We start from the raw sequence: 20,716 nt of genomic DNA on the forward strand, positions 1-20,716 counted from the left end.
CATCTATATATGTTGATTCTTTGCATTTTATCATATTGTTTTGGTTGAATCTTTGTATATCATCTATATAGGCTAATCTAGTAATCTGAGCATTATTATGTCGTTCATTTGGATTTAGCTTGTATACGATTATTTTCCTCATCTGTTGAGTGGAACATCATACAACAATTACCATATAAATGTTATTTGACATCTAAAAATTATAACGAGATCCGACTGTACTACGACATGACCAAACTACTCCCACATTCTGCATGTTTGTCGTCATCTTTTCCTATCTGTAATGAGTTGAGAAACAAACAATAGTTTGGGATAAACACATGTAACTGCTTGAATTCACTTCCTCTTGGCACTTCTAGCACATTTGATCACCAATGATCATAGAGAGACCACTCAAAGTGAGTGCCACTTCCTTTCATTAAGACTTAAACTGTGGATTATACTCATCAAACACACTCGCCAGCTCTTCCAGAATGGGCAATGAAAGTAACAGCTTGATCATCTTTTCTTACAGATGCTTAATTCTCCAAGTTAATTCCATTCCTCAATAGTACCATGATCTCATGCTGGAACTGCCAAACTTTTCTCTATGCCCGTGAAGTTGTCTTGCATCGTTGTTGGACCCTTGCCTGAAGTCCAACAGATTGAAACTGCATTAGTTGTCTAAATCATACACAGAATATCAAACATTACCAGGAAAGTATAGCCAGATGAATTTGTCCAAGCATCATGAAGAATAGTATTATAAACTGGGTAAATAATGTGGAACCGAATATGTTGCGTAACCAGGACCTATAATGGAATTAATCAACATATAGGATCACACATGGCAATACATTTTCTCCACATTTGTGACTACAGAAAACTTCACAGTATTTGGCGGATATTTATGTGATCTGCAAAAGAATATTCATGCGACTCCTAGAAACGTATTTGGAGTATTCACAAGCCACCTGGAGAGACGTATATTCTCTCTATTTATGAAAATATACAGAGAAATTACCATAGGTTCTAAATAAGGTAGAGTATAAAGAAGTGCCTCAACCAATAAGATCTAGCAGAGGATAAGATTGAGGACATTGAACTAGACATCCATCGGCTCAAACATCTCTCACACATGACTGTTTTCACATTCATGGCAGGAATAGTGCATGGGAATTTGATGCAAATCAAGTGAGTGTAAATTGCAGTCATATTTTGCATTAAAACACAAAAGGGAAAAGAAATGCAGATATGTGACAAAAGGTGATAAAAAGGTATCATTATTTCATGAAAAAACAAACCAGCACTCTTTTCCATTTTTCTCCTGCTGCGCCACAAAAGCCGAATTGGAGTGCCTGCAAATCCTGCACTTGTCCTCAGTTGCTTTTCCATGTAACGACGGTATGTCTCAGGAAAGAGTTTTGCATCGTTAACAAAGAAGACAAATGTAGGCGGTCGAATAGCAGCCTGTAAAATAAAAGCAGAACATGAGTTTATTACGTTTTGAAGAAATGCCAATTCAAGTCACTGAAGTGAGAGTTTACAACACACTTGCATCCAATGCCATGTATGTCAATGTCACTTCTGTTAAATCTATTTCCATTTTAATGAGTATCAAAAACAGGGGGTAGCCAGCTTGGAAGTAAACCTCTTACAGCAGTTATATGTTTTTTCTACTTCCTAAATAACAATAAAAGGGATTTTTTTTTTGTGCTAGCAGGTAGCCATTCTACTACATGTTTGTCAATTATACATCCTCCAAGATCCAGAGTGCAAGTGTTTGCTTGAGTAGAAAATAGTAAATGTAAATGCATCTTCCCAAATGAAATTTACCTGAGTGCTATAATAAACACGCCCTCTCTTTCCACCTCTAGTCCTAGGAGGTGCTTTAAATGCAACGGCTTCTCGCACAACTTGATTCAATATCGCAGTAGTCAATCTTCTTGATCTCTCTTTTTCCACCGCAGCAGCAGAGACAATGATCCTAGAATATAACAAAAAATTATTTTAAACAGGACTAAATCTTATACGGAAGGTCACTAGTGAGACCAAACAAATGCTTCAGTGAAAAAAAAGCTCTCCATTTTACTTCCCCTCAAGTTATCCCTTGCTGTTTTTTGTACCTATGAAACAGTTACTCCATTTTAACCAGTTCTCTTAATATGTTTCTGATCTGTCTTACTCCAACAAAACAGAAACAAACATCTTATGACTCTCCAACTTAATTTTGCATACAAGTCACATCTCATCTAGCATTCCATTTACAGTAAGCATCACATCAATCTATTGCATGACGGCCTCACATGGGATTACCCAAAAAAGGGCCTATTTCTTAAGCTTCTTATTACCTAACTACCATAAGTACCTCTATTACTACTCCTCAAGTTATCCCTTAATGTTTTTGAGCATTAAGCTCTGAAATACAAAGTTTGAGTTGTATTACAGCCACCACAATAATATGATATGCCGGTATTTTATTCCTTCATCTAGTAAAAATATGAAACAACACATCTGATCTTCAGTACAGAATCACAGATGCCAAAGTCTATTGCAACTGATTTTTGTCTGAAATGTGGCAATAAATTTGTAAAGCAAATGAGGAACAAGTATAAACAAAGAAAATGGATGGAATAAGTAACATACTTTTCAACACTGTGCCCAGCTATTGCTGTTGAATACACAATAGGTGCCCAACTCAGAGAACGAACCTTCCGTCTAACATCTTCCTCATAAAATACAGTAGTTTCTTGGTTCTTGTTTGGGATCGTATCCCACTTGTTCACAACGATGAGACAACCCTTCCCTTCTCTCTCTATCCTTTCTGCAATTTTGCAATCCTAATAAATTGCAAGGAAACAAAAATGAGTTTACATGTCAATATTTATGTTGCCACACTAGGAGCACAGATGGAACTACTCTTCGCCTATTACTAAAGACTGATGTATTCTCATTGCTGTATCATGTGCATTAGCTTGGAGGAGTTTTCTTAAATGAGAACCCCAAAAGAAAAAAAGAAGTCCACATATTACTAATATTTGGATTATCTAAATTATTCAGTATGTATATTGGTCCAGAAAAGAAGAAGAGCAAAAATATAGGGTAAAAGTTAATAACATTGTGGATATCTCGAAAGCATCTTTATTCTTTAGAGATCTTTCCTCTTGATAATGCCATAAGCTCCAGAACCAGCACAACCCCCTTATCCATGCGATTTGATCAGATGGTCATATCAAATGTTGAATACTTTTTTGCACTTGAAAGATAAGCCTGAATTTAATCAAAACATTCTTCTCTTTTCATATTGAAGAAAAGAATATTTGTCATTCTTTCTCCAGGAATAAGATCATAGCATGAATAAATAAATGCTTAGCCTTATGTGACAGACGGAATAGGACAAAGTTCAAACTTCAGGTACAAATAGTAATGTTAAAGGCACAAGTGAAACTAATACTAGATGTTATGTTTCACAGTCCTTGAACAAAGGACTATAAAAGCAATGATATCTCACAACAATAGTTCCTCCCGTTAAGCTTAAATTTTACTTATGAACTACTTCCTGAAACTCAAATGTACCTGTTCAGTGATGCAAGCCATAGCCTCAATAACAAGAGCCACAACATCTGACCGACGAATCGCACGAAATGCTTGATTTACTGATAAAGCCTCTGGTATGCTACCTGATGAAGCCACTGCAGTCTTTTTTCTTATTCCGGCAGTATCTATAAGCCGAAACTTCTGCAGAAAAGGATCATTAAAATATAAGTTTCCACAGTCAACTTCAGGTAATAAACCAGGAAACTCCGATTTTTTCCCAAGCCATTTTTATAGAACTTATACATCAAGGAAGGGAAGGAATGATAACTCTGTTCCGTATCCCAATTGCTTTTATTAACAATCCTCTTTTATTTCATTTGTATTTCTAGTGTAAAATGAATATAACATATTGAATAGATATTTAATTAGATTTACAGGAGGCATAACAATTGCTTGCCACGTTATGCACTTTGGTAAAGTTGACCCACTAATTGTGTGGTATCAAAAAAAACTTACGCTGTTACATTAACCATTCAAATAGAATGGGTAGAGGTTTAAGTGCAGAACAGTCGTCGAACCACAAAGTAACACTGCAGAATGAGAAATACGGACGAGCAACAGTTGTTGTATATACTTGCAATAAATTGTCTCACTAACAAAAATAAGCGGGTCAGGCGGTCAGCATATCAGAATGTGATCAGGTAGGAACTGCCTTGACTGGAAGTCAACCTAGTCTCAATATCCTTTTTTTCTTCCCTTGCAATGATTCTTACTTAGAAATTTCTTCATTAATTTACTATCTGAGAAGTAGGGTGCATTTATCCTCACAGATGCAACTCTTTGTGCAAAAGTTGAGATTGCTGAACAGAGACTCACCTGCCCATCTGGTCCAGTGAATTCTGTATCTATAGCATCACGAGTAGTTCCACTAACGGGACTAACAATTGTTCTGTCCTCTCCGACTAAAGCATTCAAAATACTACTTTTACCAACATTTGGACGGCCAACAATTGCGATTGCAGGAACGTAGTTTTCTTCTTCAAGATATTCTGTCCCCTACAAAGTATTTTAAAAGTAAATATTAAAAATGTTCATTTAATATTCCAGAATTGCTATACCAAAGAAAAATATGTATGATATTCAGAATCAATTAACGAGAAGTTCACAGTCAACAGGTGTGCATGCATTTTGTATCACAGACGATAAAATGTCATCAAGAAAGCAGTAGGAAATACTAGAGCTAGTTTCCCTCTGCTTCACACTTAAATATGATGGTATATAAAATCATGTGAACATTTTTGAGAGAGAGAGAGACATCAAGAGACAGACATATAGAGTTTAGCCAATACTAGACGGAAATATAGAGTAAGAACAGAAAGAGGAAAGAAAGAGTAATCTAGTGAGACTCAGGTAAGTAGAAGCTGATTCGGATTTGAATATTGCTTTTAAAAGTGCAATCCACATATAGTAAAGAGATTGTTTCAACGGTTCTCCTAGGTCAGTCTTAGGAAGCTGGGGCCCTCGTTTCTTGGAGACGGTTGGGGACGTTATGGATTGACTTGGTGATGAGGCTAGCGAAGGTCTAGTAAGTTAGTGTGCTAGTCCTTTAATTGGGCTCCATGCAGGACATGGCTGCTTCGGGGTGGACCTGTCATTGGGCTGGTTAGCCTAGTTCAGGTAAAGTTTTGACCACCATAGACACATAAGCACACACATCCTACTACAACCTGGTAAGCATTGAACCCATTTTACTTTCCTTAAATGCCCCTAATAGCATGTTATAAATGCCTAAGTGAGATGGATACTTTTGTCCTTCTACAAACACTATACCTAATTTGGTCCCCCCCCCCCTCTCTCTCTCTCTCACCTTTTTCTCTCCCCATCTCTGCAAAGTGTGAAACTGGCGACTCGAATCTTTTCTTTTTCTTAGAATTTTTGCTTTCTATTCATTTCTTCCTATTCAGATGGTTTCCACAAAAACTAAACACTGAAATATTCACCCTTGATATTTTATGTGAATGTCTTAGATATCCTAGGATTTATTGTCAAGCTTTATGGAGAATAGAAGATATGAAACAAAATCAAATCATAATTGAAACTCAGGGTGAGGGAGATAGGTCTTGTTGTTCCACCATTACTCCATTGATGGGAGCAATTTACACTGCTGACAACATTGTAGAAATGTCTTGAGATCTTTCTCATTTAGTTTGCTTTAACAGTAAATAATGGAAAAGTAAATGAGCGCAGTTGCAAATAGAAAGGAGTCACTGAAGAAAGAAATAGAGATGCACAGTCGAAAAAAAGAAATAGTGAGGGTGATTCACCAGTGGGGAATTTAAAAGGAAAAAGGAAGAATGAACAGAGACGACCTGTCTGAGTATGAAGGAAGATTTTTGGATTTTTTACTGGAATGATAGAAAAGTCCCTGGTATTAAAAGGATGATAATGTGTTTAGAAGGGCAAAAATATGAAGCAAAAACAGGGTACAATGCTAACCTACTACAAATATATAGGGTAGCCACCTGTGGCTGTCATTTTATATTATATGTACACACACACACATGAAGGATAGCCTAGTGCACTAAGCTTCTGCTATGCAGGGGGCTAGGGGAAGAATCAGATCACATTGGGTTTATTATAAAATGCCTATATGTGTGTGTGTGAATATATGGTATTTACGTGTATAGAAAAGAAAAGTAAATTTTATTGATTGAGAAGGGTATACTGAATAACTGAAATTTAACTTGACCTCTCCCTAAGAAAAAGTTGCATCAAATTTATAAAGCCCTCCAATCTCAGCAAATATCGGGTGATATCGTAAGAAAGGCATATTGCTTTACACAGAGAGGAGAAAGACTACTCGGGCATAAGAGCAATTTTGCGTTTCTACTTTTCTTATACAACTAAATAAATGTTCCCTCTCCCTACTATACATCTAACGAGGAATGTAACTCTCCTTGAATGTTTCTTTTTCTTTTCTTTTTTTATAATAGTAACTGTGTATTCACACCAAAAAGCCCATCAAGCAAAAGCTGATGGAGTGGGATTTACAACCCCAAAGGGCTTCATCGAGATTAAAAGACTAGATAGGAGGCTTTACAATTGTCCTTTGAACTCAACTAAACTATCTATTTCCCCCACTATATCATGTTTACACCAAAAATACAAAAGACTTATACTCTTCATCTTGATCTTCTGGAAACAGCTAGCTTTTCCTTCAAAACATCTTTCATTTCTCTCTTTCCATAAAGTCCACCAAACACATGCTGGGATACTTCTCCACCAATCTTCTTGTGATCCCTTCTTCCAACTCCTTCCCAGCTTTTCAACATATCAAAGGAGGTCCTGGGCATTACCCAACTTATCCCAAGTAAACAGAAGAACATGTTCCACAGATTTACAGCTGTTTTGCAATGAATGAACAAGTGACTATTTATCTCTGCCTCTTGCTCACACATAAAACACCTAGAGCAAATCTGAATACCTCTTCTCTGTAGTACTTCGTGTGTTAAACAGGCTCTCCTGACCACCAGCCAGCTGAAACATGAGATTTTGTGTGGTATTTTAACCTTCCAAATCAGTTTCCAAGGCCATTTTGCTGTCATTGTCTGGCTGAAGTTCAAACTCCAATAACATGATTTCACGGTAAAAGACCCCTTGCTATGTAGTTTCCAAATTGGCAAATCAGAACCTACACTTACTCCTGGGAAAGCATTTAGAGTCTGCAGCAAATCAGCTACTCTATTTATTTCCCAATCATTCATGTTTCTTTTTCTTTTTGATAGGTACAACAATAGTATTAAATGAAAAGGGATCAAGATGATGAAGGAGGAATAAAAAGTTAATGGGAAAAGGCAAATAAAAGAAACAACTATAGCAAATTCCAGAACTAGTTTCTTTTGCACTTCATTGTTACCTTTTCTCAAAAAATAAATAAAACAGAAATCCTATGCATTAAGTTACTAAGAGGAAGTCCAGGACATGTACTCCCCAGTTCTTTCCTTGGATATTTCATTTTATCGTGAAAAAATCAACTCTTCTGAAGGCTTGACTTGGAGGAGCTCAAGAGAAGAAGATATTTTTGGCTGTCATGAGGCTCCCATCTTCTATAGCAGTAACTCATTCCCCCTTTAAGCAATTACTTTTTCGTCTATCGACCCCATAAACTTTACATTTCTTTTCTTAATCATTTTAGAAGTTTGATATACAACTGAAGAACTCTAATCTGTTTCATACCTCCAGTAGCTATACTTTTTTTTTTTAACTAAGCGTGGCAACGGCCACCCGCCACCATTTATTTCAAAACAATAACAAAGTTCAAAAAAAACAAAAAACAAATGAAAAGGAATAACAAAAACAAAGAACACAATAGAAACAATCTAAAGAAGAAGCAAAAGGGGGAAAGCTACGCCTATCCACTGAAACATCAGATCTTCAAGATCCATCCAGTCTCTGAGCAAAACTGAGGCTTCTACCACCAATAGCTATACAGATTTATACTATGCATTATGTTTTCAGATTCTTTACATAAAACTTCAACAGGGGCCAACTTTGTTTTGTTGCTTTTATAGTTTAATCATAACTGGAATATATAACTTAACCTACTCCCGTGTATACATTCGGGAAATAAAGCATAGAAATATTCCTCAGAGGCGTATCCACTGAGAGAGTATACAGATCTAAGCAAAAGGAAACCTAATCTCCACGAAGATGAAAGAGTACCTCAACTTTCTCTATCCCTGCACAAACAAGATCTAGAAGCTCTCCAGTTCCAGTTCCAGATAAAGCAGATATTGGAAAGGGGTCAAACCTGATAAATCAAACAAAGGAACATTTTCTATAAGATTAAACAGAAGGAACATTTTAAACAGCAATCATGAAGTCACCACATTTATTTATACAGAACGACTCGAAGTCCCTGGATCTAAAAACTATGTTGCTTGGATCCTTCAAAAGTGCCACCAGATGTGTGTCGTCCTGTCGGGTCCTCCGAAAACTATTTAGGATTCGACACAGGTGCTGCAGCACATTGGAGGATTTGAGCAACATAGTTTAAAAAATAATAGCGAAAAGAAAAACTAGTTTCTGAAAAGCTCAAAAGAAAGAATGCAACAGACTTTCCAATTAAGAAAAGCACAGAAACAGATAAAAGAGAAATTCATTACCACATGATAAAGGAGCACAAACTTTTTCCATTTGCATTGACCTACCTCAACCACAGGAAGCCGGTATAAATATCACCAATAACTATGGAGGTTGTATATTCATTTATTGGAAATAGAAAACGTCCACAAGATACAAATTCTCTTAGCTCTATTAAGACTTAAGTGATATTGATGCCATAAACCACAACCAAATTCCTAATCTAATGGAAGTACATTGGACACTAAGTTGGTTGTCACACTTCACACATATAGTAGGTTTATACTGTTCTCTCTTTAGATATATACCATAGCCTTTGAAAATTCTCCAGTCATTCTGATCCAAAGAAGGGGGATCTAAAGACTAGACCACCAACTCTTGGAGTATAATGACAGATCTCTGAATCTCTCTTGAGTAGGATTTATATTTGCTTTTATGAGGATTTTTTTTCACTGTTTGACCAGTTACATTTTCTCTTAATAAATCCCTCATATACTAAAACCGACAAGAAAAAGAAACAGAACTGCAACCATGATGAATTTTCTAACCACAAGTCCAGTCAGAATAATCAGCTCACCCCAAAGACCAAAACTCTGATGCTTGTGTGATTCCTTTGCGCGGAGATTCACACTTATTTACAGCAAGAATAATGCATTTGTCTGAGTAGTGCTTGCGTAGCCAATCTGCTATCTCCACATCAGCAGCATTTAGACCTGCCTGTTTAAAATTTGTTACTCTTTCTGACCATATTAAGCTACACTTTCACCACTAACAAGGATAAGGGAATGTCTCATAATCAGAATATGACAACAAATATAGGTACAATATCCACATGGTATACACTTTACTTCTGTTAACTACAAGATACATGAGATGATCCAGACCTAGACAATTTTCTGAGAACTTTTAACAACTGTCAACAATATGACTTTCCAATTATGTCTAATTCACAAATCAAGGAATAAAACGATGCATAATGGAATCAGTAGTATTCTTCCATCAAATTCTTTGCTTTTTTTTTCAGACAAGTTTTCCTTCCCTCAAAACTTCTCATGAACGAACTGCTGTATCAAGTGATCCAGAGCAAATAGAGAAATTTGATTCTTCAAATTTTCTAGATTGTTATGAGCTCTTCTGATTGAGAGGTTTATCAGGTGTTGGGGGTAGACGGTAGGTGTGGGAGAAGGGGTAGAGAGAGTGAGGGAGGGTAGAGGGTGAGTTGAAAAAAAAAAGGGGACAAAACTCTTTTTTTAAACTGGTAAATTGTATTCTTCAGCATTAAGGGCATGCCGGCCACCACCACAACTCTTAATTATGGATCAAGGAAGATGTTTTCCCTTGGGCCTTAGGGAAATCATTTTCCCTTAATTTAAGGGTAACATTTTCCTTAGAATAATATTTTGCCAAGTATTTAGTGCAACTATCCAAAGAAAAATAGGAAAAAACAATTTCTGCAAATGTCTTCCTTTGTTACCAAACACACAAGCTATTTTGCTAATTAATTTTTCAGAAAACAGCATCCAAGTAACTCTACTAAAGGATATACCTGGCCATCGACGAGGAATATAATGACCGATGACTCTTCAACAGCCACAGTAGCTTGTTTCTCAATCATAGTAGGCATTCTAGCAACAGCAGCCTCCCTGGTAGCAAGTGGAATGCCCTCCATTCCAATTGTTGTTGAGACAGCTAATTCTTCCACTAGATCAGTCTGTGATTTCGAAATAGTAAGCACACCTCCTGTATCCACCACCATAAATTCATAGTTTCCCCAATATGATCTACCATACAAGCGATCCCTTGTTACCCCAGGTTCATCTACCACAATGGCCTTCTTCCCCTGTTGAAGATAAACCAAGCTTCATGAAGAGAAATCCAGAGCAAGAAAAAATCTCATATAACGAAACTGGACCATTTAATAAAGATTGTCAAGGTTTTATTTCGTGGTAATCAAAAACCAAGTCAAGTTTAGAGAAAATACCCCAACAAGACGATTAAACAGTGCTGATTTACCAACGTTCGGTCTTCCAACAATTGCCACCTTAGGAAGAAGGTGATCAGGGATCTGCAAGTAAACTTCTACTGGTCAAGTCAACCACAAAAAACTAAAAACCTAGATCTTCATATAGATCTCAGAATATTAGAAGAACCAAATCATATAAACAATGGATAAAAATAAAGCGTAGATCTTCCCATATCACCCAGTAAAATAAGTAAAACCAAAAATAAACTGTGGATAATTGTTCCAACTTCCATATTCCTTCCACGTGTATCTCGAGGAGCAACAGAAAAATTGTGGACATTGTTCACTTTGGTTACTCTGATCATCTTATGAAGCTTCAAGTAGATGACTACTAGGTCATGCATCGAGTAATTAATCACATCCACACATAAAGTTGAAGACTACAATATCCCCCCTAAATCTGAGAACATATATCAATATTTCAGGGCACTTCAGCCAGTTTGTCAGCAGAAAGGTGAAACTCAGAAACTTCCTAGCAAAGTTATGAACTTCTTAAAATCAAGACTTTTCATTGGACGAAGAGAAATCTTTCATGATTAAGAAAATCACATACTCCTAGATGAAGTTCCATAGAAAAATAGGCTAAAACTGTAATATTCTATTATATAATTCACAATGACATGATCCCTTTAGAACACGTTACCGTTATTCTCTTCGTCAAGATTACTTCAGAGATATGAATACAATTGAATTAGCATGTGGGTGATGAGCATTAGAAATTTAACTTCACAGCTATTCAACTTTCATGTCATGAGTCCATAACATGAATTGATAAGCAATGACATCACCCACATTATGAAGCAAGGAGAGGGAAGAAATTTAGTACAAGTGATTGTAGACAAATCGGCATGCAGTTCACTATATGCAACTGATTTTGTATAATGAAAGAGAAAAATACAATTCAGAACATGTAGCTACTCATGATTCCCAGATACTAGTTGGGAGTAGAAGTTCCAACAGAGTAGCAGATGAGATACTAACATTTTTTGAGGTAGTATTTTTACGTCTCTTCTCCTTTACTTGTGCTTCTTTTGGACTAGATCTCTCTTCTTCTGTAATCAACAAAGAAAGAACATCTTGAGCGTCAAAGGGCTAGAAAAGATATAAGATGCGACAAGTGGAACAGTTTAGCAGTATTTTGCATTTTGGTTTCATGTACCCTGCAATACAATGATTAACAGCCTAACCAATTTCCAAAGCTCAAGCAGTAAAAGACTTGTTACCTAAGTTTCTCGGACTCGGGTGCAGATATCTGACGTGGATGCAAATCCAAGGGTTGGATTCGGCCAAATCTAAATTTTAAGATTCGGGGGTACAGATCCAGGTATGTATACGGATGCCGGGATTCGGCTAAAAATCCAAAATTATAAAATAGAACTATAAAGATATTCTATATTTTGAAAGATCTTCTAGGTCGTCTTTCCCAAGACCCCCAACTTCTTCTTTCAATCTCTCTGGTTCTTCCCCTCAAAAAAGAAAAAGAAAGTCATCAAGACCTTCCATCAACTCTCCTTACAAATCGTTCCTACTGTCTACCAAAAGTCAGAACACAACCGCTTTAATTCTTAGTTTCTCTCTGTTTGGCTTGAAACATGAAGCAACGAATATTGACCAAGAGGAAAAGCTTAAAAAAGAGACAAAAGGACTATAATACTTAAGGTATGCCATTTCTCATGTCTTAAATCTATTTTAATATTTTATCAAAATCTCAATTTTCCCCCAAATTTTTCCATGGACTTTGGTCAAAGTATCCGATGTGGGTTGACCAAATCCCCACACGTATCCCACACCCCGTCTCGTGTCGACACGGGTGCGGCAGCAAAAATGAAGGGTCCAGGCAACTTAGCCTGTTACAAGATTATCTACAGAACTACATCCATTGCAGTATCAGTGAACCTCTGTGTACGTGTTGGCTGGTAGCCAGGTCATCAAAAAAAATATGCTGGTTGCCTGGTATTTTTGAGGAAAACCTTCAGCTGAATTAACATCTGCAGGATGGGAACTGAGAAAGGGAAAGACCGGCCCTATATTGTGCACATAGAGGAAAAAGGAAGATAGTCTTTTGCAATTCCCTGTTTAAAAAGGTTAAAACTTCAGTTATCAGTGGAAAAAATAAATCTTTTACCCAGAACAGTGTAAACTTCAATTTAGATTTCCTTTGATATAGAAAGTGTGATCTAGTTTTGAAGCTCAACGGGCAACCGGTGACCCATGACTACATTTGGTTAATTTTCTATATGAAGGCCAAGACAGTTAAAATTAAAAATATGTTTTTTTTGATAAAGTAAATATTTTTATTAATGATGGGGGAACCCCATATATAAGACCAAAGAAGTAGAGAACCTGCATCGCAATATAGTTCTCTACAAAAGGAAACCCAATAATATATTCACGTAGGAACTTCATGGGTACACCAAAAAGAAACTAGAAACAAGTGACTATTGTGTAGTTTTAAAACAACATTCTCAACCCCTTCAAATGCCCTCACGTTCCTTTCTTTCCCTAGAACCCACATAATAGCTAATGGAACAATATTCCATGCCCTCCGTCTTCTCTAATTTAATCTAAAGGCACAACTTAATCCTCGACCTCCACACCTTTCTATCTAGGGTATGTCCTAAATAAGCTGAAAATGGATCATATCCAATCAAATCACCTCCCTCAAATTTTTTTCGACCTACCTATACCTCTCCTTAAACTTGTTATAATCGACCTCTCACACCTCCTCATTGGTACATTAGCACACCTTCTCAGTATTTGCCCAAACGATCTACATCTTGTCTGCCACATAGGCCACTCCCACCTTGTCATGTATAACTTTATTCCTAATCTTATCCCTCCTAGCATGTCCACACCATCCATCAGAGCATTTTCATCTCTTCTCTGCCACCTCCATCTTCTGAAGGTGTGCGTTCTTGACTGGTCAACACTCTGCCCCATGCAATAAAGTAGGTCGAACCACCACTCTCTAGAACTTACCTCTTTAAGCCTTCGTGACACATTCTCATCACATAGTACCCCAAACACGAGCCTCCATTACAACCACCCACTTCAATACGATGTGCAATGTCATCACTATCTCCTCGTTTTTGGATTATAGACCCAAGATACATTAGCATCCTCTCATGGGAATGACTTGTTTATTGATCTTCACTTCCACCTTTGCCTCATGCATATCATAACTGAACATGCACTCTTGGTACTCTATTTAAGTCATGCTTAACCTAAAACCTTTAGATTCTAAGGTATGTCTGTATACTTCCAGCCTATCGTTAACTTCACCACACGTCTCGTCGATCAATACTATGTTGTCTACGAATTACATACACCACGACACCTCCCTTGAATATGCCGCGTCAATTTGTTCATTTCTAGGGCAAATAGAAATTGGCTAAGGGTTGATCCTTGGTGCAACCCTATCATGACCGGGAAGTGTTCATAATCACCTCCCTACATACACCACGGCAACTCCCTTGAATATGTCGCATCAATTTGTTTTGTTCATTTCTAGGGCAAATAGAAATTGGCTACGTGTTGATCCCTGGTGCAATCCTATCATGACCTAAAAGTGTTCTTAGTCACCTCCTATTGCTTTTATCCAAGTCTTGGCTCTGTCGTACATGTTTTTAATTGCCCTAATGTAAGCCACAAGAGCATCTCTAGCCTCCAAACACCTCCATAACATCCCCCCCCCCCCCCCCGGGAATTTTATCATAAGCATTTTATCGACCACCTTTCTAGATATATAGATAGTTCTCTCCCATACATGTAGCTCCTCCCTACACTCACTTCGCTTCTACCTCTAGCAAAACGAAAAGGAAGGTAGACTGCCCATCTTCGAAACTATCAAACCTGTCATCAATGACCAAGTCTTTTGGTGACCTACTCCTGTGAGCCCACTCTTTTAGAACTTTCCAAACATACTAAGTCTTTAGGAACTCTTCCATTGCTCTGACCTGACCTTCAGACAGACTGAAACTGGGTTTCTTACCTATATCTTCTCTCCTGCACTTCCGAACCAAATTCAAAGCAGGCAACTCCAAAGCTTCCTTGTAAGACTGCATGTTGACCTTCCTTGCTTCTAGAAAGGAGTTTCTCCCTCTAGACATTGTGAAGCAACAAGCTCTCTCACATGCAACTTGTATAGACCAAATATAATATACCAAACAATGACTGAAGAAAAGCTCTGTAGGTCATGTTTTTATCTCTCTCCAACCATGTTTTTCTGAACATTTTTTTTAAAATACAACAATACTTATTGACGTTGTGGGGATAAACCTCATATACATGGAATATACAAAAAGGTATTGAGCTTAAGCAAAAATATAGTTCTCTATGAAAGATACACAATCATCTAATAAATAGGAACTTCATCAGTACATCAAAAGTTAATAAAAAAACAAAAAGGCGTGTCATTTATATGAAGTTGTATGCCATTCCTTCAAATTATCTCCTATTTTTTGCTCTCCAAAGTACCTATATGAGTGCCAAAGGGGCAAACATCCCAAACTCTACATCTCCTTCTTCTCCTCCTGAATGCCCAACTTTACATCACATTCTTCACTATTACAGGCATTCACTATGTATTCCTCATAAACTCAGAACTGTCCACATAACTGACTGTTACTGTTATGCTAAATAATAAACAAAGCAAAGAAACACTCCTTATATTTACCATATATCAGACTCCTTTTTACCACTCCAAAAGTTACCTTCATCAAAGTATTATATTTTGAAGAGAGTCATTGCATGTTTGAATAGATAACATGCATCAATAAAATAGTTACAAAACACAATATTATACAACTACTTGATGCCGCCTCAGAGAGCTGTCTGGCCATTCTAATCTTTGTGAGTATGAAGTTATATAGGTACATAAAATTAATACTCTTTAGTGTATATCCAGCTTGAATGCATGATTCTCCTCATGGAATGCCAATATATTTTGATCCATAAATTTCAGAAATTAGCTTGGTGGTCATAATTGCACCGATTCACACCCAAGTATTAAAAACACTGTTATAATAAGTCTTTTTCTAACACCCTTCTTGTCAATCCAACTATTGAATCACCTAGACAAACACCACCATCCAATTGAGGAAGCAGCAGCAACATTTAATAACTTGTTTCATACTTACTAGAGAAGAAAAAGAAAAACACACAACCAAGTACTTTCAACGAATTCCTAACTCTCTCGTTCTCTACGGTATGACGTAATGTATCTTTTTTCCATGAATAACTTTGACGGGTGTGTAATAGTGATGGAGGATCAGTGGAGTTAAAATATCATTGCACAACTACTTTTTTCTGCAAAATGTTTGAATTTCCCCGAGCGCCAATATACAAAAACCCAGTATAGTCCCAAAAGCGAGGTCCGAGAGTATAGAGTATACACAGACCTTACAAATACCTCGAGGAGGTAGAGAGGCGAATATATCAAACATTTTTACTTAATTAAAACGTTTTCAAGAACCAAACACTAAACAATGATGGCTGGGGAAACTACATTTTACCTCATACCAAAACAGGGGTCAGTTTCACTCCCACTCAAAATTTAAAAAATAAAGAACTGGAAAAAAGGGGGATGAAAAGGTAAACTGAATGTACGGGGAAACAGAGATAAACAAACCTATAATCAATTGTCGAGACAAAGAGTCGGAAAATTCTCGAACCACAAGTTGGGCTTCACGTTCTAGCGAATCAACATCAAGGGTATCTTCATCTTCAGCATAATCAACTTCTTCCTCAAATTCAGACCCTCCAATTTCTACCATTTCATCTCCGTCATCTTCTCTACTAGTAGACAATTGTACGGCCGATGGAAGACAAAAACTCCGGCTAAGATTACAGCGGCGGAGGTGGTGGGAACGGCGGAAGAGAGAGAATGGTGGGAGAGATGAAGAAGAGGGTGAAATTGGAGAGAGAAGAGAGAGAGTTTTTGATAGAGAAATTGCTGTACTGAGGTCCATGGATGAAGAATACTGCTTTGCTAGCTGAGAGACTCAGGCAGCTTTATCTTCCTCTTTCGAAAAACAAGAGACAAGTTGGAAAAATATCTTAAGTTAAAGGGTATATTTGGTAGAAAATGATTTTTAATGGTTCGTGATGTCTAAGCTAGCTTTCGCGCATGATATTAGATAACTCGTTTATCAAAATTAGGATAAATGGGAAGAATACCGAGTTAATTTTTATTGGATTTTGAACCTGAATTCTTAACTATTTCATTGATTACTAGGTCATACATTTAGATGCAATTTCATAAATAACCTTTTATATACAAATATTTAAGATAATATTTTCTATTTATTTATTAAACATATAAAACAAATAAGAAAATTATTTATTTCTGAAAAATAGTAAACAATATTTTCTTCATACCAAGCATGCTCATATCTCTCCTTGTACTTTGAAGTTATTTATATTAGTGATGATATTGGATAATCTTATATCCCTCAAAGAACTTTAGGAAATGCAAATTTATTTGAAGAAATTTTAATAAATAATGTTATTTGCACCCAAATTCATAAAAAGATAAATGAGATTTTGTTTGATTAAGAAACATAACAACATTTTAGTTTCAATATATAGAAGAATATATCGTATTCATGCGTATTAAGTGTATTCCTCGTTTATACAATATTATCATAGTAAAATATATTATATTCACGCGTGTAATATAGGGAAATATGTTATATCCATGTACCCAATTGCGATCAATAATTTAATTTTTGAAAATTACTTGTTTAATTTTGACATGGAGTTTATATTTTCATAATCTACTTGTTTAAAAAATAATTGTTTTTTCCTTTTTAGCATCTCACTGCAATAAAAATAGATTTTAGAGGCAATAAATATGCACATTAATAAAGAGCGTTAAATTTTTTTACTGACATTAGTTAATTGTCATTGAATCCAACGTCACTACTTTACGGGCATTTACAAAGTGCTAAAATGTAATTGTTACTAGGAATTGCGTCTAAAAAACATATTTAGCAGCATCTAATTCTTATATTACCGCTAAAAAGATGATTTTTGGTGTAATGTCTCTTTATTCCAACTTTCCACATAATATGTTTAAGACCACAAGATTCAAGAGCATTTTGGTTCATTTAACATATCTTTGACATAAAATTACAAGATTTAATTTTATTTTTTTCTTAAATTTCGTGTCAAATCAAAATAGGACAAACAAATTGAAACAGATTAGAAATGAAGTATATATAAACTAGGTTTACATCCTTTGTCATATTTTTTTTTTCATATAACGAAGCTTAAAGAGTAGAAAGGGTAACAGATGGCTAGTAGAGAAAAAGGGTACATATTTTTTTCTAAAGGAACCTTAGAGTCCCACCTAAATTTTTTTGAGTACATGATGAAGAAAAACAAGAATTAATATTCTTGCAAATTCTTTTCCAGGACACATTCTATGTCCTCCACCAAATGAAACTGATGTATAAGGAACTACTTCATTTCCTTCAAATCTTGAAGGATCAAACTTTGTAGGATTTGGAAAGTATTCACCATTCTTTTGTGTAGCTCCAAAACTCAAATATATCTGTAATTTTATTTTTGATGGAGTATTTTATTTATATTGGAAAAAAAAAAAGAAGGGAAAAAGTTTAATTATATATCGAATTTTGAGAAAAGGCATATCTATGCCATTTGTTAAAAGATTGGCTCATCTATGTCATTTTCGTTTGAGAAAAGACTCATTCATGTCGTTATTTGTTAACTGAAATGACGTAAATAAGTCAAAATTTTAATGTATGACATAAATGAGCATTTACTCAAAGTTCGATTATTTTGAGCCTTCTCATTTAAAAAAAATGATTTTAATTAGGGAAAAGGGTCTGAAAAATACTCCAACTTTGGTCGAAATTGTTGTTACGATACCAAACTTTGGAAAGGACCTTTTATCTCCTTGTACTATTTAATAGTGTATTTTAAAGGTATATATGTGCCTACATGGACATCATAAATATTGCATCATTTTAAATAGTAATGTGTCCATGTGGGCACATATATACCTTTAAAATACACTATTAAATAGTGCAGGGGTAAAAGGTCCTCCATAAAGTTTGGTATCGTAATAGCAATTTTGGCCAAAGTTGGAGTTTTTTCAGACCATTTTCCCTTTTAATTAATGAGGTGGCTGAATCATAATTGACCACGTGTAAAGATGGTTTTGCAAAACTAAAAAAAAAATAGCTTACAAGTAATGACATAGATGAGCTTTTTTCAAACGAAAATGACATAGATAAGCCAAACTTATAACGGATGACATATAAATGAGCCTTTTCTGAAAATTCGATATATGACATAGTTTATAAAAGTTGAAGAAAATATACATACCTTCCATCCTTTTGGTACGTGGAAATCTTCATAAGTGAAATCCTCTATAGCCTCTCTAAAAACACCTTGAACAATTGGTGTGTTTCTTAATACTTCATTCACAAAGTTCCAAGTTTTCTTCATTTTTTGAATGTCATTCCAACATAGTTCTTTTCTTGGAATCATTTGCCTTGATATCTCATTTTGCTCTGTCATTTTATTAGGTCCAAATTTACAATAATTCAAAAGATTTTGTGAATATATATTCATGTTATTCAAACACAAATAATCCACTTTTTATTTAAAGATAAAAGTAGAACCAATTCTAATAGAAACATTTAGATAATATTCCTAATTTAAAACAAAAATAATTATTTAGCTAGTATATATTATGTGGAAAGAAAGAGTAATTTTTCTCTTCCAATTATCTCATATTAGATGTCTTGTATATATTTTGACAAGTAACATAAAGAACGATTTGGATAAAAACTTCATTTATGTGAGGAACAAAATAATAAGATGTCATGTCAAATTCAACTACGTAAGTCTAAATAACGATAAATCAGATGACAAATAATAAAATCATCAAAAACACCATTACAATATTTTTGGACCAATAGTTTTTCCACTCATCTATCCTACTCTTACTTAAAATTAACTTCTATACCTGAATAATGTAAAAGAGTTTTATACAAGATGTAAATTTACAAGAAAAAATTTCTTTATAACAAATCATGCAATTTCATTTGAAAAGACAAAAAAAAACAAAAAAAAAAAAGATATACCTTCCATTATTTCATTGAAGAATTCAGTGTTTTGTTTAAGGTACTTCATTGTCAAAGTAATAGTTGTAGCAGTAGTTTCATAACTACCAACAATAAATCCAAATACTTTATCAACAATTTCAACCTCACTCATAATTGCCATCTTCATCTTGTTCAATAATCAATTGTGTTAACACATCATTATAATAAACATTTGCCAAATTTGAATTAATCTCTACTAATTTTTCTCTTCTTTCTTCAATAATCACCTTCATTTCTTTTCTTAATTCATTCCCAGATTTCATTGCCTTATAAAATGTTGTGCCTGGTAAATTTATGTCCATTACCAAAAGACCTGTTGAAAAAATCTTGAATTTCTCATAAATATTATTATCCGATTCTTCGATACCTATAAAGGCTCTAATAGAAGGGAGAAAGTGAATAACTTCACTAGATCATACACAATAAGTGTATGTGACAAATATAGTCCATAATACTAATAAGTGTTTCAACATTTTGTGAATTCAAAAAATAACTAATGACACTTTGAGCCCTTTGTGTCATGTTCTATAGGTACAAATGATGTTGAAGGGGAAAGTTTTTTAACAGAATTAGGTCTCCAACCACTAAAAAGTTTGTTACCTTTGGTAAATATGAATTTGTTAGCTGCTGGACCTGAAAAAATAACAACTTTTTGGCCAAGTAATGAGGTTTTGAATATATTAGAGTTGTATTTTTTGGTTCTTTCTTGAACAAACTCATGGACTAATCCATAGTAAAGTGATACAAGGAATTGAATGGTTTCTCCAATAATAGGCCAACCAAATGAACCTGGTGGAGGTAAAATGATTTTTTGTTTAGGCTTAGCAAAGAAATATTTGAATAAAAAATTGATGATTATAGCAAGAGTGGTTGCCAAAGAGAGGAGGAACAGGTCCAT

At 35.3% G+C, this 20,716-nt stretch overlaps 1 protein-coding gene and 1 pseudogene across 1 annotated transcript; both read right to left on the reverse strand.

Annotated features, from left to right (window-relative positions):
• Positions 1-339: 339 nt before the first annotated feature.
• LOC125818232 (uncharacterized) lies at positions 340-16,707 on the reverse strand. The gene is made up of 12 exons (XM_049497777.1): positions 16,311-16,707; positions 11,663-11,733; positions 10,640-10,723; positions 10,205-10,498; positions 9,236-9,375; positions 8,239-8,326; positions 4,393-4,572; positions 3,556-3,717; positions 2,626-2,819; positions 1,816-1,966; positions 1,284-1,449; positions 340-629 (listed from the first exon to the last, which is right to left on the reverse strand). Exons 1-12 carry the CDS (start codon positions 16,648-16,650, stop codon positions 562-564), a joined length of 1,938 nt encoding a protein of 645 aa, XP_049353734.1. The 5' UTR covers positions 16,651-16,707; the 3' UTR covers positions 340-561.
• A 1,231-nt stretch (positions 16,708-17,938) lies between these two features.
• LOC125818380 (beta-amyrin 28-monooxygenase-like) lies at positions 17,939-20,716 on the reverse strand (annotated as a pseudogene).

The sequence above is a fragment of the Solanum verrucosum genome, unplaced genomic scaffold (genome assembly GCF_900185275.1).
Source record: "Solanum verrucosum unplaced genomic scaffold, falcon-dt-bn FXZP01000253.1, whole genome shotgun sequence".
NCBI classification, from domain to species: Eukaryota; Viridiplantae; Streptophyta; class Magnoliopsida; order Solanales; family Solanaceae; genus Solanum; species Solanum verrucosum.